The sequence below is a fragment of the Coffea arabica genome, chromosome 1e (genome assembly GCF_036785885.1).
Source record: "Coffea arabica cultivar ET-39 chromosome 1e, Coffea Arabica ET-39 HiFi, whole genome shotgun sequence".
In the NCBI taxonomy this organism is placed as follows: domain Eukaryota; kingdom Viridiplantae; phylum Streptophyta; class Magnoliopsida; order Gentianales; family Rubiaceae; genus Coffea; species Coffea arabica.
Window position 1 is genome coordinate 46,210,448 of NC_092311.1, and position 24,090 is coordinate 46,234,537.

General features: G+C 35.3%; 1 protein-coding gene and 2 long non-coding RNA genes across 5 annotated transcripts; 2 read left to right on the top strand and 1 right to left on the bottom strand.

The window, feature by feature from the left end:
- Positions 1-1,523: 1,523 nt before the first annotated feature.
- Positions 1,524-6,107, top strand: LOC113707236 (probable CoA ligase CCL7). Of its 3 annotated transcripts, XR_011818037.1 has the most exons (7): positions 1,526-2,819; positions 3,858-4,047; positions 4,610-4,755; positions 4,913-4,980; positions 5,086-5,188; positions 5,559-5,675; positions 5,869-6,107. XR_011818037.1 is itself a non-coding variant. In XM_027229467.2 (6 exons), the coding sequence occupies exons 1-6, from the start codon at positions 1,794-1,796 to the stop codon at positions 5,980-5,982; spliced, it is 1,647 nt and encodes a 548-aa protein (XP_027085268.1). In that variant the 5' UTR covers positions 1,526-1,793; the 3' UTR covers positions 5,983-6,107. The 3 variants fall into 3 exon arrangements, 1 of the variants encoding a protein (XP_027085268.1); XM_027229467.2 differs by lacking the exon at positions 5,559-5,675; XR_011818039.1 differs by lacking the exons at positions 5,559-5,675; positions 5,869-6,107 and having other exon boundaries at positions 1,524-2,819; positions 4,610-4,831; positions 5,086-5,161.
- A 1,344-nt stretch (positions 6,108-7,451) lies between these two features.
- LOC140010877 (uncharacterized) lies at positions 7,452-12,753 on the bottom strand. Its single transcript, XR_011818041.1, has 2 exons — positions 9,981-12,753; positions 7,452-9,101 (listed from the first exon to the last, which is right to left on the bottom strand). It is a non-coding gene; the product is annotated as an uncharacterized lncRNA (long non-coding RNA).
- Positions 12,754-17,496: 4,743 nt separating this feature from the next.
- On the top strand, positions 17,497-18,264 carry LOC140010880 (uncharacterized). Its single transcript, XR_011818043.1, has 2 exons — positions 17,497-17,803; positions 18,035-18,264. It is a non-coding gene; the product is annotated as an uncharacterized lncRNA (long non-coding RNA).
- Positions 18,265-24,090: the final 5,826 nt, after the last annotated feature.

Sequence of the window (24,090 nt, forward strand, 5' to 3'; positions counted from 1 at the left end):
CGAACTTGGTGTTGCAACTGTTGGGACACTATTGCCAAGAATAGTAGGTGGATTGACAAGAATAATTGAGTCATTCCCTGTTGACAAAGCAATTCCTAGCAAAGAAAAAGTTGGATGAAAACTAAGATGTGGTCAGATGAACTCAGATTGATAATTAGATGAAATCGTCATCGAACTCCAAAATTAGTTAATGGTTATAAATTTTGAGTACAATGCATTTATTTATTTTTCTCAATTTGCCTAATACTAGCTGTCAAATGCAAATGCTTTCTGTTTTTCCTTAGTTTGGCAATTTAAATTTTAATAAACCAATAAAAAAAAGATGAAACATCAATTGTTTATATCTAATGTATTGTCTATATCAATTGTGAGGTGCCAAACCTCACGTTTGAGACACCAATTTTCTTTTTTTTTTTTTGGGATTTTGTGGGTTGAAAATTTAAAGTGATTTCGCATTTAATCTACCACCTCACCAAAGAGCACTCCTTTTCATCCAAGATAAGTGTTGCCTCCATTAAATGGTGAAAGAATTAGCAGTGAGGAGAGCTAAATGGTTATCTGTAGCCAGGAAGGGTCCTCTTAGTCAAGCATACCATCTTTTGTGTTGAAGGATTAATATTCTCATGCAGCTTATTTCTAACGATAGTCATCAAATTTGCAAAACATTTTGTACTTTAAATTATTACAATCTTTAATATAATATATGTGTTTACATACTCTATTTTCCACTTCCAATAATTAAACTAATTAAACTTGTAATTCGACTTTCTTTTACATTCAATTGGACATGCTAAACACCATTACCAGCGCGCGTCGCGCTATTTATACCTCCTAGTTTTAAAACAAGAATTGATCACTATAGGACTGACTCAGTCTGGTAGAGGACAAGATTTATAAAAAAACATATGTTGTCAAGTTCTTTTTTTTTTTTGCAGCATCTAACTTTACAAATATGTATATATATATTTCTCCCTACTCTACTGAGTCAACACGACAGTATAGTTTTATGAAACCTCTTGTTAGACTAACAATTGGTCGACTTTTTTTTTCATTGATAATCTAAGAAATTAGCCACTTTGAAGAGTGTGGGATTCTTCATTGAGAAAAGAAAGGGAAGATTCGATTGAAAAAGCCACTAAAATTGATTCAAATTACAAGATAACCAGTCCACAACAAACCAATCAGGAAACGTACAACGGATCGCAAATGGTAAGCGGTTTGATTCCACTTAAACAGGTCTCGGGTTCGAAACCTGACGTACACAGTTATCCTTGTTGGGAGACTCACCCAGCACAATCAGGTGTGCGATCCGAATCGACCAACGGATTAATCAGGGCAAAACTCTGAATACCGTGGCAGGTAAAAAAAAAAAAAAAAAAACAAGGGGTCGCAAATTTCAAGATGACCAGTCCACAACAAACCAATCACGAAACGTACAACTGTACAAGGGGTCGCAATCTATTGATTGGATTACTAATTGGAAACTCCCTCTTTTGGCTTAGAAGATTAAGATTAAGATTAGGATTATCTCTTTTTTTTTTTGATAAAATTTAGCAAAGGCTTTCATGTTCATAGACTTGCCAACTGCCAACTTGCCTTTGTCATCCAAGGTCCAAAATGTAAGATAAGCAGTTGGACCAATTCTGAGATTGCATGGTTTAATAGCGTCTCCCTTCTGAATTCCCTTGCTGAATATTCTCTCAATAGCACTCCGCTACCATTTATCCTTCAGCTCTTCAGTGTTCAGACTTAAAAGCAAAAGAAAAGAGGAAAAAGCTTCCAGCTTGAAGAAAATGGAGAAGTCTGGCTATGGCAGAGATGGGATATTCAGATCTCTGAGGCCACCTTTCGTCCTTCCCAAACCCTTGGACAACAATCTTTCCATGGTCTCATTTTTGTTCAGGAACATCTCATCGTATCCAGATAAACCAGCCCTTATAGACTTCCATACTGGCCAAACCTTAACTTTCATTCAATTCAAATCAATCGTTTCCAAAGTCTCTTATGGCCTATTTCACCATCTGGGCATCAACAAAAACGATGTTGTTTTGATCTTTGCTCCCAATTCAATCCAGTTCCCCATTTGTTTCTTTGGGATAATCGCTATAGGTGCCATAGCCACCACCGTTAATCCCATTTACACAGTTTCTGAGCTTTCCAAACAAGTCAAAGACTGCTCCCCTAAGCTTATCATCACTGTCCCTGAATTGATTTCCAAAGTTTCTGGTTTTAATTTGCCGATTTTGCTCCTGGGGTCAGATAAAAATCAAGACTTTGGCAGTAAATTATCCGGGAAAGTCCTGTTTTTTGCTGACTTGATCAGGATAGTTGGGCCAATGAACTGGGATATCTCTAGTACTGTTATTAAGCAATCGGACACTGCTGCATTGTTGTACTCTTCTGGGACAACTGGTATAAGCAAAGGTGTAGTCTTGACGCATGGGAATTTTATTGCTTCCTCATTGATGGTGACTGCTGATCAAGAACTTGCAGGGGAATTGCATAATGTGTATTTGTGTGTTCTGCCTATGTTTCATGTTTTTGGGCTTGCTGTTATCATGTATGCACAGCTGCAGAGGGGTAATGCTGTTGTTTCAATGGGAAAGTTTGATCTGGAAATGGTTTTGAAAGCTGTTGAAAAGCACAGGATCACTCATATGTGGGTTGTGCCACCAATCATATTAGCTTTGGCTAAGAATAGTGTGGTTAAGAAGTATGATTTGTCATCCTTGAAGCAGATTGGATCAGGGGCTGCACCACTGGGGAGGGAATTGATGCAAGAATGTGCTAAAAATTTCCCTCATGCTCTGGTTTTTCAGGTAGAAGGTTTTGCTCAAATTTTGGTTCCTTAGTCTATGTTTTTTCGGCTGAGAATGTTAAGATGCTGTTATCGGTGAATCATGAAATTTGTCTGATAACATGCTTGATGTACTAGTAGTTAGTCAATGATTAAGTATCTTAGCAAAGGAACAAGTTTAGAAAAGACATCAGACTTAGTAAATAAACCTTTAGTGCTTGGATATAATAAAGAAAATGAATGAAGGAATATTTGGACCTAACAAACACAAGAAGTCGAGAGATATTTAGATATACCAACACAAGAAGTATTTGGATGTACTGAGTACAAGAAGTCAAGAAATACTTTTACTTTGTACTATGGTGTATACCTAATAGGACATATATCTTTCTGCTTGTTGATACTTACGAAAGCATGTAGCATGATGAGCTTGTGAGAATTTTTTTTTTTTTTATCAGAAAGAGAAGATTAGATCCTTCATTAAGCTTTTGCATAGTTTACATATCTTTGTTGATTGATGATCAAAGTTCTAGTCCACCTGATCCTGAGATTAAAAGATATGGATGTGAACTGTGTGAAATTGATAGTTAAGTCATCTACAAAATTGTCAAAATCGTCGAAACCTTTAAATATTGTACTATTGAATCAGTGGTCATAGTTTGAGTTTATAATTCTTGCATTTTGAGGACAATTCATTCTAATTAACTTACTGGCTGAAAATGAATTGAAGTCAATACAACTGGATACATTAAATTGGTCTTGAGGTGGATAATTATTTCAGAGATCTTCAGATTGAATAACTTCATGCTCTACAGTTTCAAGTTTAGTTTTTTTTCTCAGAAATAGATAGATATAGAAGTTGAAGTCTGCCTTTGCTCATAGCTGCATCTCAAGTTCATCTATAAAGACATTCTAGTCGTGAGAGAATTTGGATAGCTAACAAATATTCATTTCCTCCAAAAGATGGTGTATCAAGCCTTTTTTTGCATTTGTTTTGCATTGAATGAGTTTTTTGGATTGGGTAAGTGTGTTATAGTACAAGAGTCTTCTCTCATTTCAGGGCTATGGTATGACAGAGACTAGTGGGATCGTCTCAGTGGAGAATTCAAATTTAGGCGCTAGACACTCTGGCTCAGCAGGAATGCTTGTTCCAGGAGTTGAAGCTCAAATAGTTAGTGTGGAGAAATCGAAGCCTCTTCCTCCAGGCAAGTTAGGTGAAATCTGGGTTCGGGGACCAAACATGATGCAAGGTAAAACTGTGTTTTTACATCTAATATTTAACTTAAATTAGTTGTTCTTAGGATGAAGATAGGCAAAAGCTCCAATTTCTAGTGATACCTAATCTTTGTAAATGAAACTAATGTTGGAGCTATAAATGATTATAATCTTTAAAGATCCTGAGTTTCAAATTAGCATTTTTGGTAATAAGCTATACTGGAGCAAAGTGGACTACCATCTTTTACATTTAATGATACAAGAATAGAGGTTTCAATTTACAAAGTGTATTCTTTCCTTTTCCTTAGTTTGTCTCGGTATGTGTTCTGTAGAATTTTAGTAACTGGTTCTGAAGTGGTGTCCTAGAGGTTTGGCTTGTGTGTTTGAGGTGCACGGATTGCTTCATACATCTATAGTAAATTTGAGGGACTAGTGGCCACTTGTTTTACAAATTAAGTGCCAATGGTATTTCAGCACACTTGTTAGCATTCAAACTGTGCATGTGTGCTACTTTACTATTGTATATAACATTATTCATGTCAGTGCTATTTTCATATCATCGCTCATCTGTGTTAATTGTCTATTTTATATTTTCAGGTTATTTCAACAACCCACAAGCCACAAAGCTCACCATCGATAAACTGGGATGGGTGCATACTGGTGATCTTGGATATTTTGACGAGGAAGGACAGCTATATGTAGTTGATCGTATTAAAGAACTCATCAAGTACAAAGGTTTTCAGGTAAGTAATTGCAGGAAGAATCCATTGAGCAGGAACAAAAGACAGATACAGTGGATATATTAACTTTGAAATTCAGGTCACAGATCATTAAAAAATCAATAGCACTGGATTGTTAATGCATTTTTTGTCTCAATAATTGTTTGTCCATTTTTCCCAGGTTGCACCTGCAGAGCTTGAGGGGCTGCTAGTTTCTCACCCTGGAATATTAGATGCTGTTGTCATCCCGTAAGTAGTTGTGAACAGAACTTTTTGTGCAAGAGTTTTTTTTGTAGAAGTATTACATAATATTTGGGTTATACAAATTCACCAAAAATTGATTCAAATGTATAGATTTCCTGATGCTGAAGCTGGTGAAGTCCCAGTTGCTTATGTTGTCCGCTCTCCCAATAGCTCACTGACTGAAGAAGATATTAAAAAGTGCATTGCAGATCAGGTATCATTAGTTAAAAAAGGCTTTTAGTTGCATATTATCTGCAAGTAAACTCATAATGTTGTTTAAAAAATTTGAGGAAAAGAAAATGTGCTCAAGAGCCAGTAAAGATTCTCGAGGACCTAGCAACAAATGCCTCGGACTGTTCTGGCTCTATAGACACTCTTGGTTATCAAATTGGGAACTTAGATCTGCGGGATGGGTTAGGAGCAGTTTCTGGTGGGATTATCTGCAGTGTTGGTGTCTGTGCACAGGAATGAGTGCTTGATTGTCACCAACGAAGCTCCCTGGTTGACTTGCCTTTTTTCAATATCAGCAAGCGGGATCTTGGATCATTTTGATTAATCTTTTAAAATAACTTTCACCACTTCAGTTTCGACTTGGCCAGGACAAACAGTGGAGAGAAACCACTTTGTCATTTTGAAGATGATGAATTGCATATTGAGACAGAGAGAGAGATCTTTAATTCATGAGATTTAAGGGGCAATATGTAGGTTCTTACTTGTTCGGTTCTTTCGCATGCTTGACTTTCCATTTGCTTACACTACTACTATAACTGTTTATCGATGCTCGAAATGTTGGAATTTTTTAGATATGGTCTCTGGGGGAAATAGTCTGCATTTTTGTTTTACAGGGAGCACCTGCTATAACCTTCTTTCTTTTTATCTCTCCAAATTTTTTAGGTTGCGCCTTTCAAAAGACTGCGAAGGGTGACATTCATTAACAGCGTCCCAAAGTCAGCTTCAGGCAAGATTCTTAGAAGAGAACTTATTGAAAAAGTGAGATCAAAGATTTAGGATTCTGTTGCATGTTTATTGCATGGTCCGTGTTAAACAGAAGAATGGCACTATTCTATGAGTGCTAATGTTGTAATAAAACAGAACAATTCAGTAGAATCTTGATGACTAATGTCTTCTCTTCATTCTTTTAGGCCCTCTCTCTTTTTTTCTGCCAACCAGGTCAACTATGTATTATCTTAGGTGATTGTTGAGCAATTCTCGTTAAAGCATATATTCTGGTGAGAAAATTGTTTAAAAATTTTGAAATTCGGATGTTCAAAAGTGACATTAATCTGTTACTGTGTTATTCAATTTCATCATTTCAATTACCAAATTTGGCTAACACATTTTCACCTCTTCTTTTGGCTACCACTAATTTCCAACGTCCAATTTACTATCAGTATGAACATGGCACAAACTTTGTTTAAGACCTTTAAACCATAGATGTGCTCCTATTTAGTCTTTAAACTTCAATTTTAGATACTTTATTTTTTAATTTAGAATAGTAAGTAAGTGATGCTCAAAGTGAGACAGAACATTTCGTTAGTTTTGATGATTCTGTCAGTGATTTTACTAAAGTGGAATTGATTTGATACCGTAGGGGATGAAGCATCCAAAATTAAAGATTAAGCACCAACTTATGAGTGCATCTATAATTTAAGGGTTTAAAGTGAATTTTACCCTTGAATATAGGCAGATTTTGCTTCCCTTTAATTTAAATACTTTTCCAATTCAATATTACTTTTACCCCAAAAAAATGACTCATGAGAGTTTGTCTAATGTATGCACCAGGTGCTTGTTAAGATATAATTCATGAGCTAAATTTTTTTTTTTTTAAAAAAATAAAGTTATTTAAGGAAAGGATATAAACACAAGAGAAGGTAATAATTACTAATGCGCGCATTCACATGGTAGGTTGGATATGTCGGGCATTCAATAAAAAAAAAAATCTAAAATATAAACTAAGAAAGTTTTCCAATTGTAATTAATAGACTAAAAGAAGAATCTTTGAAGCAATAGATGCAGGGCTGCAAAAATGTCAGCATAATCTAAAGCTTGACTGCATTAAACTTTGTTCAAGTGTGGGTCTAGTTACAGCTAATTACATGAATAAACTAATCGCGCGAGCTTGTCTAATTTGGTAATCGAATTTTGCACTACTAATGTGCACCAAAAAAGAAAAAAAAAAACTATTGAGGTAGATGTTTAATTTATTGCAGTTTTAGTATCTAAAGAATTAAATGCACCAAATTAATACCCAAATATTCATATAATTATTGCATTTTACGTTCATAGTGAGAGGGCAAAGCATCTTTTGCACAAGTACTAATGAATTAATTGTCAAACGCTATTTCTTTTTCTTGATACACATTCAAATTTCAATTTTAATTATTATACCTGCCATAATTAAGGGGTTCCTTCCTTCCTTTTTGATAATATCTAAAAGAATTTAATGTACCAATCCAGGATGGATGCATTTTAACATATGATATACAACAAGCAGACATTTATTACTTGCTCTATAAATACATCACTCCAAATACTGGATTTCCTTTCCAATTGCATAAAAGGGAACAAATCTTTGTGTCAGCACGTACGTTATTAATTTATAATAAAAAAAAAGAAAATATGAATATGAATTGATATCATATTGCATTACAAATTCAACCTCATTGTACTTGTATAAATATAACTACTTCTCCAGCCAATAACGATTCAGAAAATGGTCTCTTCAAACACCCCATCAAATGTGCCAAAGCCCTCAAATAGTTCCAAATTTGTAGGTCCGAGAATGAACAATTTTTGCAAAAAGGCTTCTTCTGATCGACATCCGAACGTGCGTGGCAAAGATAGAAGAATTGTTTTGCCAATAGGATGTGCTGATCGTGTGTTTGAGCTCAGAAAAAGGCTTGGTCATCGTACTGCCGGCCAAACTGTGGAGTGGCTTTTGATCCAAGCCAAAGCCTCTGTTGATGCTGTTCTTAACACAAATCCATCAGCCCCCCAAAATCAAAATGGTCCTAAAGTCATACTATATCCTTATCTGTCTCGTCCGACTTTTATTGCACCTGCAGCCATCATCTATCCACCTCGTACTAATCAAATTTCAATCCCTTCCAAATTTTTGCAGGAGACGAAATGTCTGGTTCAATTTCAATGTCCAAACCTATTTTAACTTCTGCGAGCGATGTGGAAATTTCTGCTGATGAAGTTGCGAGGTTCTTATTTGGAGATCATGGTGGATATGCCTTGGAGGAGGATCAACAAAAGGAGAGAGAATGAGCAACCAAAAAATACCAAGGAAAAAAAAAAATAAAAGAACTGCTGTATGTTACAAAAGAATGCTAGTACCTATGTTGCGAAAAATAAATGTTGTTATCATTCTCTTCTTGTAAAATATCAGGATAATTACTAGCTGTTTATCTCATGATCCTCCAATTGTTTCAAAAGATTCATACAATCCTGGTGTGGTTTATATAAAGTGAAAAATGAACAAAAAGTACCTCCGTTATGGTGATTGACCAAACTATAGGGGCTGGGGGTTCATATTAATTTATACAGTACTTCTTAACATCCTGAAAAAAAAATCTGGCATTTAAAGAGTGACTAACCAATTAGTTTGGTAACAACGATAAATAAATCTACATTTTCAACCGATATCTGAAAAAACAAATCCCAACTTAATTCAGATTTTATATGATTATATTGATATATATTATTTCATCAAAAACTTTCAGGAGGCATGAACTCGTGAAGGATCACATCATAGAGCACCTAAATCAATTGCTTATGCAGTCTATATTTGTTTTTTTTTTTTTAACTAATTCTAGTTTTCCAATTTCCACATTCAGCAGAATTATTACATTGAAAATTTGTTGATGTACAGTTAATCAATTTCAATTAAAAGTAAGATTCTCATTGTAGCCCTACAATCTCTTACAGTTTTAGATGAGTTGCTTAATGATGTGTTTTGCATAATACGGTGAGTATAGGAAGAGTCAACTCCAGAAGGTTATGCTGTTGAGCGTGGCCTATGAGATAGTAGATAATCAAGATTAGCCTACTTAGAAGGATGCTAGAATTGTCATAAACATTACCTTTATATCTGGACTATGAGTAACACCAAAACCATCAAGCTGAAAGAAATGCAAATCAAATAGTTCAATTTGTTGATCTTGATGGATTTATGTGTTTGTAAGACGGGTGAAAAACTCGTTCAACCTCTGATCTCTTTTGCTCCATTTTTCAAAGGGGTCAAAGTTAAACATAATTGATGTTTGACATATTAATAGGATTTGAAAGAAAAAGATTAAATGAAAATGAGAGGAAAAGTAATAAATTATCCTTAAAATCAAGAGTTAATCTTATATATAGTGACAATATATATATATATATATATACAATGGCGGAGCCAGAAAAATTTTCAGTGGGGGCAAAAGCAACACTAAAATTTTTTTCCTACTCTTTTGTTAGTTTTTTAAGTGAAAAAATATTCATCAATAAGTTAAAATGAAAAAAAAATTTGAACTTATTTCAAATAGAATTTTGTGACCCACATATCCTTTTAAAATATTAGTTCATGAACCAATTTAAAAAATCACGTAATTCTTTCACTTATTTCATAAAAAAACTTTGGAGGCACACTTAGAATAATATCAAAATTTTATACATATCGTAGGAATTTAAGGGGGAGCAGTGGGGGGCCCGTGCCCCCAGTGCCCCACCTTAAATCCGCAGTGTGTGTGTGTATATATATATATATATATATATATATATATATATATATATACTACCATAATTGAATGCATGACAAAATATATAAATTTAGATTTTAAATTCAAAATCAGATTAATTTTCATGTGTTCAACAATACTGATAATGTATATAATAGTGTGTTAGTTGTTGAATAGACAATAAATCTAATTCCTTGAGCGCTCCTTTGGTAAGATGTGTCAAGATCGATCATCATCGTTTATCAGAATATCGACTATTTGTTGATGAAACGTAAAGGTTACCAATTAATTGGATTCACCGAGGCAGAAAGCAGGCATCTTTATTCATATGCGATGTCGCAAGAGAGGCCGCTACTGGTCCGGCAGCTGCAAATACATGTTTTTAGATCCATCTTGCAGAAATGCAAAACCACAAGATAAAAGGTATTTTCTTACTCCGAGAAATGCCTGAAGCAAAGCTGTAACTTCCTATACGTTAGTGATTAATCATTCACGTCAAAATGAAGAAAGAATCAGACAACAATGCATAGTCTTGTGAACCATTAGTAATCGGACCGAAAGTTTGTTTATAATGAAACCATAGGTTCAACATTCGAGCATGTCTGACAGGATTCAAAGATCAGCTGGACTTGCAATATTGCAGAATAAGATTCATTCATAACTTAGGTCAGATTTTGAACTATTGCTCCAAAAGATCACGATTTCTTATCATGCAACCATCATCAAACACTTAACACCACAATGGTCATTTTAGTTTTCTTTCATCACCACCATATGACTCATTACAAGCATCGATCCTTTTTTAGGTTTTCTTGGAGAAGCATATGCTTCTCATTTCGTTTCTTCTTTAGGCTAGCTTCTACTACAAACTGATCTCTTGTGATTGTCAATGTGGTAATTGAGTTTTTATATATCAACACAAACAATTATGTCATTGGATTCATACACATCTTTATCGAGGGTCAAATATTGCAAAGTGCGTATATAAGCCTGATCTCCGAGGAATGGCCTATTGAGTTTCAGACTGGAAAGTCGACATTCTCACTAGTCCAAGAACTTGACATAACAAAACTTTCACTTACTTAATGTTTCAAATTAAACTAACATTTATGCTCAACAGACATTCGTATGTCTGCGTATTACATGACCACAGACTATAAAAAGTGTAATGGATTGTAGACTTTCAAAGACATTGGACTATGTCAAACACTACACATGTTAAAACTTCCACACGACTGGCTAACATATCACTAAGCATATAGTCCGAAATGCATATTTTCTAATTTGTTAAGTATTAGACTGACATTCAAATGTTAATCATTTGTTTATCCAGGATAAAGATCAAACCTGTTGTCCAGCTTATAATTGAACTGCATCTTGCTTTGTAACGCTAACCATGTGTTTACTTCGAACAATTGCTCGGATGAACTTGTGAATCATCACTAATGTCGGGGAAACATGACAAACTGTGAAGTATTACAGCTGCCATTTAATTGATTTTAATTACAAATTGTTAACTGGAGAGACGTCCGAACATTAGCAATTATGTGTTTATTCGTGTGTGAGAACAATTAATACAAAAGTGTCATCCGCCCTATACCTAATGTTACGAGAGTTATATGGAAAATTAGCCTGTCTTAGAATCACGAAATGTTGAAATCAAAAAAATTTCTCCAAACAATTGACTTCAAGTTCGTAAGAACACGAAGGAACTAGATAATGATAATTTAAACCATGCATATATATATATATATATATATATATATATCAGATTTCTATCAACAGAAAGACGCATGATCCATTTCGAGGATTATAAAATAGGCTTAAGAGTGTCCTAGACGAGCATAATTTTGCTAGTAATGACAGAAATCCAAGTGTACTTCATAAGTAACAAACGCCGGGTGATGTTCCACTGAAATTTCTTCTGTTTCAAGACCCAAAGAATAGTCATTAATTATGAGGATTTCTACCCACATTGAAAAGTAAGTCACATTTAGGCCCATTACAGCTTTTTGGTATTACCATACAGTTGACAAGGTTACTGAAAAAGGACTATCCTGATAAGCTTGTTCATTAGATGGAAAGCAACATTTCACAAGTACTCCTATATGATGGGGGTTCACCATGTGATGACTGCAGGTTGATCAAATGATGTGCCCATGATATGTTAGCCTCCTAGTATACATTAGCGGCTTTTTAACTCAAACTGCAGATCTTTTCACTTCTTAAAGAAAACACATATCGGAGAAAAAAAAGATGTCACATATCATAAAAATATGATTTTGAGTTCTACTGTACTGTATTAGACTTTTCATCACTTCTCAGACAAGGTGTAACATATTAGAGGAACCAATGTAGCATTAACAAACAAATCGATACGAAATACACATACACAGACAAATACGTAGGGAAAAAAGTCTTCTGTAGTAAATTCATGTACGGAAAAAGCTTATGCACAATACTAGGGCTTACAGATGTTTAAATGCATGTCCGCCAAAGACTTTCTCAAAAGCTCATTAGTCTTTGAAGCTCATAGATCCACATACCTTGGAGGCTAAGGAAGCTGCATATGTCGTAGTACATTTGGCTTGTTCCAAAACAAAATACATACACAGAAATCTAGACCAAGATGGCGTTCACCTGCATCTGCACCCGCACCTCTTCTTTCTCTTCTTTGTCGTCCATTTAATATATATGATAATTTTCGAGTGGGGAAAGAGAGGGGGGAGGGGGGGTTCATGGTAGAGGATTTGTTGCTGGATTAGTGAACTAGTAGTAGCCCTTTATGCTGGCTGCGTCCAGAGTTCACTTTCATGAAATGAAAAGGAAAACAAGGGAGAAAAAAGTAAATTAATGAAGCATTATTGAAGGGAAACAAAAAGATGGATAAAATATATATAATTGAGACAAAGAAGTAAATGAAAGAAGTGGAGGTGCAGGTGCAAATGCAGCCGAAAGCAGCATCTTGGATTGGCTGCTTATCTTCAACTTATGACCAGCCGGATCCATTAGGAAATGGGAGAAAGAGACTAGTAGAAACCTGGATTCAGGCTGTTTTCTCTACTCTATTAATTCTCCACTAGCTGCTATGCTGCTGAAAACCCTTGTTTATGCATGTTTATATAAAGGCCGATCCGGGCTGCTTTTGGTCTACGTGTACGAATATATGCCTTTCCATTATACTAAAGAAAATACTACAACTATTCACTAGTATTAGTATAAGTTTTATACCAACCCGGCCCTGATTGTACTATGGTGCGGGTGGATTCACTAACAGTTTGTTTGGGCTTGGGAGTTGCAAATCGGAAAGATATGAGAAGATATGAAATAGACAGTATGAAGTTTTTTCGTCACTAGGAGTCATGTGAGGATAAAAAGAATAGAAAAGGGAGGATTCGGGATGATGCTATATATTGTTAAGGAAGTTTCTTCCCAATTTGATATTGCTAGGTAAATTTTTGAAGTTTGATGGAAGAATAAACCATTCTTAATTAAGGGTAAGTATATGAAGTTGACTGTAACCAAATCATTAGTCATTTTCTCATCATATATAATCAAGTCCCTTTTCTATGAACAAGATGAACGAAGAGAGAATTTTGGCCACAAAGCATTGGCATGGTAATTTTGTGGAAAGATGCTTCAAAAGTTCACATAATTAATTATCAGAACGATTTGGGATTTCGTCTAAATAACTAACTAGTAATGATTTTTTTAGCTTTTAATGTACATAATCCCCAACCAAAGAAATGTTCTGGCTAAAACAAATGAATATCTGGATATGATGTCCGGCGAAAGTAGAGCAGCATCTATACTTGTGTGTGCGTTTCATATCCAAAATTCTTTAGGGTAGAAAGTAGGATTGCATCAAAACTTTATAGGACTCACGTGATCACTTGCGTGCTCCATAATGGCGACTCTTAATAACCTTCATACTTATGATAATGACCCTTAATCATTCTGCTTCGGGACGGATTTGACAACTTTGCCATAAAAAATGTTGCTAGCAGAGTAAATGCAACTTTCTTTCACCGTCTCGAGAAACCTCAAGAGAAACGTTTAACAAACCTTAACCTCAAGAGTAAATGCAACTTGAAGATCCAAATTTACATTGTGTGTGTCGCTTGAGCATACAGAAATTAAAGATAAACCCTACCTGGTGAAATTGACAAATGAACCTATCATAAGTGATTGTAGTTAACCTCATTATCTGCCTTTTTCCTACATTTTATCTTGAACTACAGTTGTTGACATCCACGAAAATGACAATAGCTACAACTTGATATCACAAAATATCTTAAACTTTTCTTTCTTGAAACGATTGATGATGGTGATAATAGTGAATTCAGGTAACATAATATCTATAACTTGTAGTTGTTCGACATTGCTCATGACAATGAGAGCAGCAACTGTTTGAGGTCACATTACAGCTTTCAATTATTATTATTATTATTATTGTAGAAACATTCATGACATTGACATTGATTCATTGCCAACAATTTGACACCATACATATATATTCCATTTGCACAAGAAAGTTATTAGCTCTAGCCTATTCATATTTAATCTTTATTATGGGAAAAATCTTTAAGTGATTAATTAGGATATTGTTATGAGTGAGACCCCAGACGTTTAGTTGGACAAAGGAAGAACCTATCAATGTAGCACCAAATGGCCTAAATTTCGATTTTCTACTCTATGTGTTATGATTGAGTTTTTTTTTTTTTCCAAGTAAATGGAAGATTTTGAATTTAAGATTTCTTACTTGCAGCTCCTTTCACGTTACCACTCAACTGAATCCTCCCCTCCCCCGTGTTATGATTTTGTTGAATGTTAGAAGATTTTTTTCTTAATCATGGCACAAAGTTAACATGTTCTTCTGACTTGTGAATCATAATTCCCACTCTTCTTCGTATGAGAATTTTGACTATGAGTAACTTGGTACTATGCTTAGTAACACTTTGTCAAATCTAATATGCAAACTAGAAACATATGCAAGCTAAATAGCACCTGGTTATCTTGTATGTTAACAACTAAACATGGGATGGTTTGACTATTAAGGCGTAAGATTGAAAAATAATATTGAGAGAAGTGAAAAATATGGAGAGAAAGTTAAAGACACTAAGCAATCTATGTAATTAGTGAAACTTCTAATAAATATGGTAAAGGTAATAATCCATCGCTCACTTCGTTTCCCTTTGAATGCATAAAAACTACATACATATTTTACAACAAAATAGGGAAAAAAAAAAAAGAACAAATGAAGAAGTAATTGTATGAAATAATAAATTTTCTTAAATTCATTCTTCTTCTACTAAAACTTTTTTTTTTTTTTAAAAAAAAAGGAGTTATTCTACGAATAGATGAGCGACAATGGCATGATGTGACTAATAGATCAACATTTGGGGCATTACTTTTTGTGTTGGGCCAGCTAAAATGGTCCACACCAATTAGGCCACGTGACTGATAAGTTCCTAATCACGTGAACTTTGATGCATCCACCAGTTGAAAGCTGCCAAATGTAACACTGCATCTGAAACTCTACTATCGAGGGCTCAGACCCTCGTGGGCTTTGATATGTTTAGGCTTGGTGGGGGCCCAATATATTCACAGGAGCTTTGGACTTTAATGGAGCCAATTCGATAATGAGTGGCAGGAACCCCTTAACATAAGCCTCACATTTATTCCTCATAAGACTTTTATGATGGGCCAGAATCCAGCTATGCAGCCACAGACAAGAGGGAGAAAAAGTAAAAACTAAAGATTGGATAGATTTGGTATTTGTCCCCAGTCTCCACTCTCCACTGGCCTCGCCTGCAGCTATAGGGCGATTGTTGTTTTTGATTCGGCTCTTAAATCTTTCCTCTTTCTTGCAACTTTTGGTTGCTCTTCCGAATCAGAATGAAATCAGGGCAATCATTCGCGGGTCACTGAAAATATTTGCAAGCCTTTCTTTTTTCTCGGATGGCTTGGAGTCTCTTTCTTTTTGACAATTAGCAGTGAGAAATCTGATTTGACACAGGGTGTGTTTCCTGATCACCTTTCCGTTTGGAGTGCTAATTTGTGGAGTTTTTTGTCGAAGAATATGTACATTTGATATATGCAAGATATGAATGTATACGAATTGATACTTGAACTCGACTCAAACAGTGCTGGCACACTACTCGACTCGAACTCGAACTTGATCGAGTTAGGAAATGGAGGATCGAAAAAAAAAAGAAAAAAAACTCGAACTTGACTCGATGTGGCTCTAACAATTATGTTATTACTTTTTTGCCATTAAAAAATTTAATTAAGCATGCAAACCAGCTTGTAAATTAACTGAAACATAAATGCTTAATGATAATTTCATAATTAAAAATATATATTATTTATATTAAAAAATACTCGAGTACCATATAGTCGAACTTGAAATTCGACTTGCATCCCCACTCGAGCTACTCGAACTCGGGCTCAAGTCAAGTGGTTAACTGAACTGCTCGCGAGTTATAGCCAGTAGCTAGACTCGCAATCAACCTTAATGTAAGATATAAAAATAATTGAAAAAAATGTTTAAAAAAAATTAAAAAAATTTTTGAGAAAAAATAGAGATCCAAACAAGGTTAGTTATTCAGGGTGCGTTTCCATTCAAGCTGTGCACGTGGCTGATGAGAAACTAAAGGGAAGCCAATTCCAGAATCAAGAAAATTCCGGCTTCGGACGTATGTAACTGGTTAGAATTACAATCCACTGATCTGTTTTTTCAATTTTTTTGAGATGGGGACATTGTGCAACCAGCATAGCTAACTCTACATGGACAAGGTTTCGACTATTTATATACATAAAACTTACTTGATTTTGAAAGATGAACCCGAAATATAGTTATGTCAAAGTGTAATAGAACTAAAATCCTCCCAGCAACGGCATCTGAAATATGTTACTACTACCATAATAAACGAGTACAGAGACGAAAAGAGAGTATTCTATTGCATGAAAACTGAGAACTCAAGACCTCAACTTTACCAGAAGTTTAGTAGGTTGTTAAGTTCATAAAATTTTGTGGGTTTTTTGAACTGAAAATTTGAAAATAATTTGTGCTTAATGTATAAAAGTATGGAGAATTTGTGCTGATCTACCGAGTGCTACTGATGTCTACCAAATATGTGTTGCCTGGACAGGACGGTTACCGGCACCTCTGGGTGTCATTGGCCGTCCTACTCCAAAAGTTAGTTAGTACAACAAGAGGTTTGAAGCTTCTCTTCACACTTTGACCAAACAATTGCCATGGGATAAACCCAATAATCTCCCTCCTCGCACATCAGGTAGGTATTAAGTCGAGATAGCATGAATTTTTCGTCAACTCTCAACAATCTTCTCCCCTCACGCATTACACATCAAGCACTAGATTGAGACTAGGGTTGTTGGTGAGCCGAGCTACTCGCGAGTAGCTCGCGAGTAGCTCGGTCAACAACTCGACTCGAACTCGGGTTGACCGAGTTCGAGTCGAGTATCGAGTAACTCGACACCAAAGCGAGTCGAGTTTCGAGCCCTATTTTCCGAGCTCGTGGCTCGTCGAGTAGCTCGACGAGCCAGAGTTAATTAAATAAAATATTTTTAATTTAAATAATATATATTTATTATAATTATAAAATGACTATTATGGGTATAAATTATATGAAATTTACAATATTACCTTCTTTATAATAAAATTCTATAATGGCAAAAAAGTAATAACATAATTGTAAAAAACACTAAAAAGAAAAATGTCTAAAAATTCAATATTACCTTCTTTTCTTCCTTCTCTGTGCCGAGGGCCGATTGTGCGACTTACTTAGCAAAAAAATTCACTTTACCAATCTACACCCTCACTCCGTTCGTCGCCGACGCCGTTGCTCGCCGCATCTGTGAGACTCCATCGCCATCGCCATCGCCTTAACAAGTCCCAAGTCCCAAGTCCCAAATCGAAGCTGCTCTCTGCCTCTCCGGCCTCCGCCAGTCCGCCGCGCTGTACGTCTCCTGTCGGCTGTGTCCTGCCGTGCTGGTTCATCGCTGCCGAGTGTCGAAGACGAAGCACCAAGATCTCACTAGTTCATCGCTGGTTCATCACTGCTCATCTCTGGCTCACTTAGGTAAGTGCTCCTCTGTTTTTGGCTCTGTGTCTCTGGCATTAAAATGGGCCAAGATCGACTAGGAAACTTGGCCGTGGCTGCCATTTTAGATCAGTCTTGGCTGGCTTTCTGATGGCTGGCTTTCTGGATGCAGTCTTGCACATTTTAGGTGCTATGTGAGTCGAGTAAGCACTCAAATTCCCATTTGTGAAGAATCATCTGATTCAATGTTTTTTTCATTACGTTTTCCAGGTGCTAAGTGTGGCCCAGACAACTGATTATCTTTGAATTTGGTATATTCGTCTCCGGCACTTCAAACGCACTTGGAAACTAGAAGTTTATTATAGATCTAGCTTAGTATATCAAGTTAATTTAGTTAACAATTGTTGTAGTGGGTAGTGCCTTGAAAATCTTGTCCAAAATGACTCATCCTTAGTGGATCATAGACCACTCTTTATATCTTAGCTGCTACCTTTATTCAACAGATTTGTGGTGGATTCAGTAACATGCTCTAGGTCTCAAATCTTTGCTAGCAGTATATGAATTATGATTCAATGCATATGCATCACAGACACCTAAATCAGTTTTGTCCTATTGTTGATCACCTTCTGGGCATATGTAAATGGCATCTTGTTCTGATATTGTACTTTTGGGGAACGTCTCTGTAAAAGAGATAATTGTTCTCCCCTCTAGATTGTGCCTCATTGTTGAGCCTTACTTGGTAATTAACTGGATGTGAGTAGATTGACTAATTATGCAGTTGTACTGCATGATGGCTTGAAATAAGATGCTAGTCTCAAGCAAGTGCTTCTTATCCTGTAGCAGATTTATGTGAATCTCTGTCAATTTTTTTTTGAGGTTTTTAATAGATAATTTTGTGAAGGCTTATAGCAGTTACATGTCTCAAGCATCCTTAGTTCTCAGAGATCCATATTAAATGTTGTGAAACTCAGCTCTGCCATTCAATATTTGGTTGGTTGATATGTCAAGTCAGTAAAAAAAAAAACCTTCCAGATGATTAACTATATTCTTATATGAGCTAGTTTTGAGTGCAGTTACCTTACTTGTTTTGTTGGCGTGCTGATATTAACTTGCTGTACAGTTGAGAACTGAAATGGTCTTAGGATAATCAATCATCTTTTTTCTCCCTAACCAGGCACGCCATTTATGTAAATAATTTTGTAGACTTCAGATATGAGCAGTGTACACATTTTGAAATCTTGTTAAAAGGCAACTCCTCCGGAAATTGCAGGACTCCTGTACTTGGGAGATTGAAAGTCTTACTGTCCTTTTCTGAACCAGGAACATATTTTTCTGACATGTTCTTGTTTAAAGCAGCTTTCTTTAGTTAGTAATTAGTGATATTTGTGGGGAAAAGGAATTTCTGGATAGATCTTGGCATTGGTTTCTGAATTGAGCTTGTGGTAGTTGGGATATTGTGGCTGTTTGAGATAATTGTTTGTCTCTCAATTTGGTGGCTCAGCTCATGTTTTGCTGAGTTTTGAAATTTTGTGGGGAATTTTGGTTAGTTTGGGTACTTTTGCAGCACACTTAGGAACTATGATCCGAGGAATTAGAATCATCCATATTTTCTGCTCTTGTGGGCACCTACCGTTGGTGGGTAATTGCTGAATTTGAAAGTTTCATGTCAAGCAATCCAGCAAGTGGGAATTTCCCTTTTTTCTTCTCTATTCTTCTTTGTGGTGAATCTGATTTTTAGGGGTGTTAAAGATGCTAACTGTGGGAGGTAGAATGCGGATACTTTTAGTTGTATTTGTATTGATGAATCATGGATTTTATGCCTCATTTACTCCAGCTGATAGCTACTTGCTTGCCTTTGAATCTTCCCAAAACATCACCTTTGATCTGTTTTTTTCGTCAAATCGAGTCAAAAAGCTTGATAAGACTCGACTTGATAAGGCTCGATGAAAGATCGAGCCTTATCGAGTCGAGTCTCGAGCCTGAGGAAATTCTTCGAGTCGATCTTCGAGTATCGATTTTCTTGGCTCGATCGAGCTCGAGTCGAGCTCGAGCCTCTGTGTGTATGAGTCGAGTCGAGCTCGAGTATAGTGATACTCGAGCTCGACTCGGCTCGATTACATCCCTAATTGAGACGGTATCAACATTTTATCACTCAACAATTCCCCCCGCACACATCTATCACTAGGTCGGAACAGTATCGACCTTTTATCTGAAAGTGTATATTGGACCTTAGGTTGGATCAAATCATCAATAATCTTTCGTTCGAATCTTTATTAGGAGAAGAGGCCGTAACCAAGCGCTCTACTTCTTTTTTTTTCGCAATCGACGTAGGATAAATCTAATAGCACCAAATTAAAAGTATTTTATCGGCAACTACGAGGATATTTGCGATAATGACTATAAACGGTGGATGGTTGCAACGTTTCGAGTTTGCTAGTCAAAGTACCTTTCAAATGAACGAGTTAGAGAACTTGGCATATCTTCCTCTGAATCTGACTTGGCATATCTTTAAAGCCATGGAAACGAGTTAACTCGTACATATGACTATAATACCTAAACAGTACCTAGGCTTGTAATTTAGCTCATGGAATCTGACCCACTTCTGAATTCGGTGCCCAAGTGGGCTGGACAGGGAGGGGACCGAGAGTACTTGAAAGCAGCCACACCTAGCCTCCAGGAGTGGGAGAAAAGTGGAGGAATACGAAAATAATTTTCTGCAGAAAAAATATCGAACTAGGAAGGGTTATTACTATTACTTTATTCCCTAACATTTAGTGATACAATCAGCTTCCCCTATCGTTAAGTTTTAGGCTTTTTACCTACAAAAAAACTAGCAGTCCAAAGTCCAAACGTAAGAGTTTAGTAAAATTAGTTCAAGACATGCTTTAACTCTTAGATTTGTTATCACCTTAAAAGTACTCCTATAGAGTACCATTTACGTTATCTTTTAAGCACTCTATCAAAACGTTTAACCAACTCAGTACATAGAAAGGTTTTGGAGGACACTACCTTCCTCTATTATATAATAATAATAAATAATTTGTAATGGTACTTCGCCATTTTTTTCATTCTTTTTAACCAAGAAAAAAAATCAACAAGGTTCTTCTCTCTTTTTTTTAAAAAATTTTATTGCACTCTTATTATCACCAAGAAAAAACAAAAAGAGGGGAAAGAGATAAAGAATTTTGGAAAGAAGGAAAATTAAAAGGCTTACAGTTCTTTTGTTACTTTAACATCACTCCTCACTCTCACTAAAAATGAGAAGAACCATTGCAACTTTGTGATTTATGTTAAATTATATGAAAAAAGGGTATTTTCATCCAAAAATTTTCAATATAAGAAAAATTATTAGTTTGCTTAATGGTGGGGAGAAAGTGCCTAAAAAATAACGTTAAAAGTAAATTGAAAGTAATACTACAGTTCGAGAGGATAAAGTAATGATAACCCAACTAGGAAAAAGGAATGACCGATTTATGAAATGGTCCCTTTCTTACATTAACAACATAAGGTCTAAACGCATGGAGTTGCCCTTTAATTATGAGTTTACTTGACTATCCCTCATACTTGTAATTTAGTCTTTATACATAGATAAATTTAAGGGAATACCTAAGATGGTGTTCAGTGTTAACGACCAAGTTGATTGGGTTACTTCAAACCAATGCTTTTGGCACATCCCAAGGTGTGTCTGCTTATTTAAAAAAATGTGTGATTATAGTTTTTCACATTATTAAATTACTACGTACCGTGGTGAAGTTGTATGTGTTTATTTTAAAAAAGCTGTAATCATTACATCTGTTAGGAAAAGTTATTGTATTTAAAATTATGATGGAGAATAAGAAAGAAGGTGAATAATTTGAAAACTAATTTTAAAGGGTGTTTTTGATATAATATTAAGTGACACAAAATGTTCACACCAATCCCTTCTCTCCCTTTATATATATAGTATAGAAACACATATAGATGTTAGAAAATACATGAGATTGGCTAAAAAAAATGCTTGAGATTAGCTTTAGAACTTACTAGTAGAAATAAGAGGTTGGGAGGGGGAGTGTAAGTGAGAGGTTCTGAATTCAAACCCTTCCACTTACGTTATACACACACATACAAAGAGAGAGAGAAAGAGAGAGAGATCATTTTTATCACTGGCAATGGTAAAGATCTCATCTATGGTCCCTGTTGGAAATATATAGAGACAATGGGTATGTTTAGATGGTAGATTATTTAAGATAATTTTTTTAAAAAAATATTGTAGCCTTTTTTTAACGTGGTGTATGTAAGATAAAACGGTATTGAAAAATGTATTAATCACGTAAGCAAATAGAAAAGGGGCAAATGCCAACTTCAAATACCAATTTGTTACTGTTCAATGGTAAAGGCCTATCTATTGTACCTGTTCACCACATTACACGAATTGCCTTCAACCTAAATGTCTGAGATGTGGAGACTTAACGTTAGCTCCTAATTATTTGATAAAAATACATGGGCTTGTATCATTTTGTCATTATGATAGCAAGAAGATTTGAGTTTTTTTTTTTTTTGGTTTTGAAGGAAGAAGATTTGAGTTCAAATGCAGGGACATTGCAATCTTGATTTCTATAGAGCCTCTTTCTACCTTGAGATAAAATTCTCTCATTAGAAATTTCATTGTCGGTGTTGTGTGCTCACACTCCTAAAATTCGTCTCCCAAAACTACTTGAAAAATTAAAACTTGATCGAAAATGAGGAGCACTAGTTAACTTCCACCATTTGTGAAAATGTACGACCAAAATATGTGAAATTTACACGAGTTTGTGCTACGTTAGCCTGTGGCCTGGAAATCGACTTGTAGCCCAGCACTACTTGGACTTTTCGGAACAAAAATTACTGTCTTAAGGCCCAAAATTCAATGTGACCATTTCATGTCATTTTACCATGGTCCGAAGGTGGGTGGATCCCCAGAGCAATAAGGGCTGGTTCATGACATAAGATTGGGTTATTAATCCTGTCCTGTGAGATCTCATATTTAGTTACTTTTTTTTTTTGCATCGATAATAAATTTCACCTAATCGAATTAATACTTCATATGGGGATAAAATAATTCAATGTGAGGAGATAGGATTAGTTATTCTGAGATAAGTAGGAGGTGAGGTGAGATAACAATTTAGACCTCTATACCCTACTAATGGAATGTGCTATAGTCTAACAACTATATACCCTACACTATCGCTATCATATAATTCAAGTTTTGGGCATAATTGTTTCTATTAATAACATAATAAATTTTTGGATCAATTTGCCTCTGTTAATAACAAAATTTAAATTTAAATTAATTTGCCCATATTAATAACAAAACTAATATTTGGACTAATTTGCCCCTACTACTAACAAAACTAAATTTTGCACTAATTGGCCCCTAGTGTTTAATTATGTAATCATGTTTTCTTGACCAATTTTGGTTGTAAAAAGATTAAACATGTCAATTGAGACTTATAAATCGAGGATTTGATCAGCTCAAACTTGGCCCAAAATAGAAAAGTTATCCATAGGCTCAAGCCCAGAATGCACAAAGCTAACATCTGCGAGGTTGATTTTAGTCTACGTTTAGGGTCGAGCTTTATATGTTATTAAGCTAGGAGAAACTTGAATGAGACCCAATTTAATTGTGAGCTTGAGCTTTGTTTGACTCAACCCCACTAAAACTTGGCTCGAAAAAGTCTTTATATAAAGGTGCATATTATATGGAACAAATAGCTTAATTACTATATATTATAACAATTTAAAATTTATATTTAATTATTTGATAAATATAATAATTAAACACATAATTAAATATTAATTGCAAGTTCGGGCCAAGGTTCGAAACCCTAATATATTTTGTGAGGCTAGCATAGATCTTATAATATTAGCCCGAATTGCAAACTGCAAAGCTCAACTTCTTGTGACTTGAATTTGTGTTTTGTCAAAGCCCTATGGATACCCCTAATTCTAGGTTTGATAAAAGAGATAATTTTAGTCTATAAATTGATGATCGCACCTCGTTCTATTTCTAACCAAATACAGCGTGAGATGATTTCCTAAAATATTCTATTTAATCTAAAACTAACCAGACATTGAATAACATGATTACTTATCCGAGAATGACTCGATTTAAGATGTGCAATCTTGTCTTATTCTATCCGTAAACCAAACAGACCTTGAAAAGTGCAAGCTTAGGCACTTTTCGAATAGAAGGAAATAACTTAATTTAGGTCATTGAATCAAACACGGACTACTGAATTGATGAATAGGTGGTTAGAGAAGGAATCGATAAAGTGCTAGTAAACTATGTGACATGCCACATGATTCAC

Bases quoted from the DNA above. Each gene is read 5' to 3' on its own strand.
- LOC113707236 (XM_027229467.2), top strand. From the start codon at position 1,794: ATGGAGAAGTCTGGCTATGGCAGAGATGGGATATTCAGATCTCTGAGG. The intron at 4,981-5,085 runs GTAAGTAGTTGT...TCAAATGTATAG, and splicing joins TTAGATGCTGTTGTCATCCC to ATTTCCTGATGCTGAAGCTG. The intron at 5,189-5,868 runs GTATCATTAGTT...CAAATTTTTTAG, and splicing joins AAAAGTGCATTGCAGATCAG to GTTGCGCCTTTCAAAAGACT.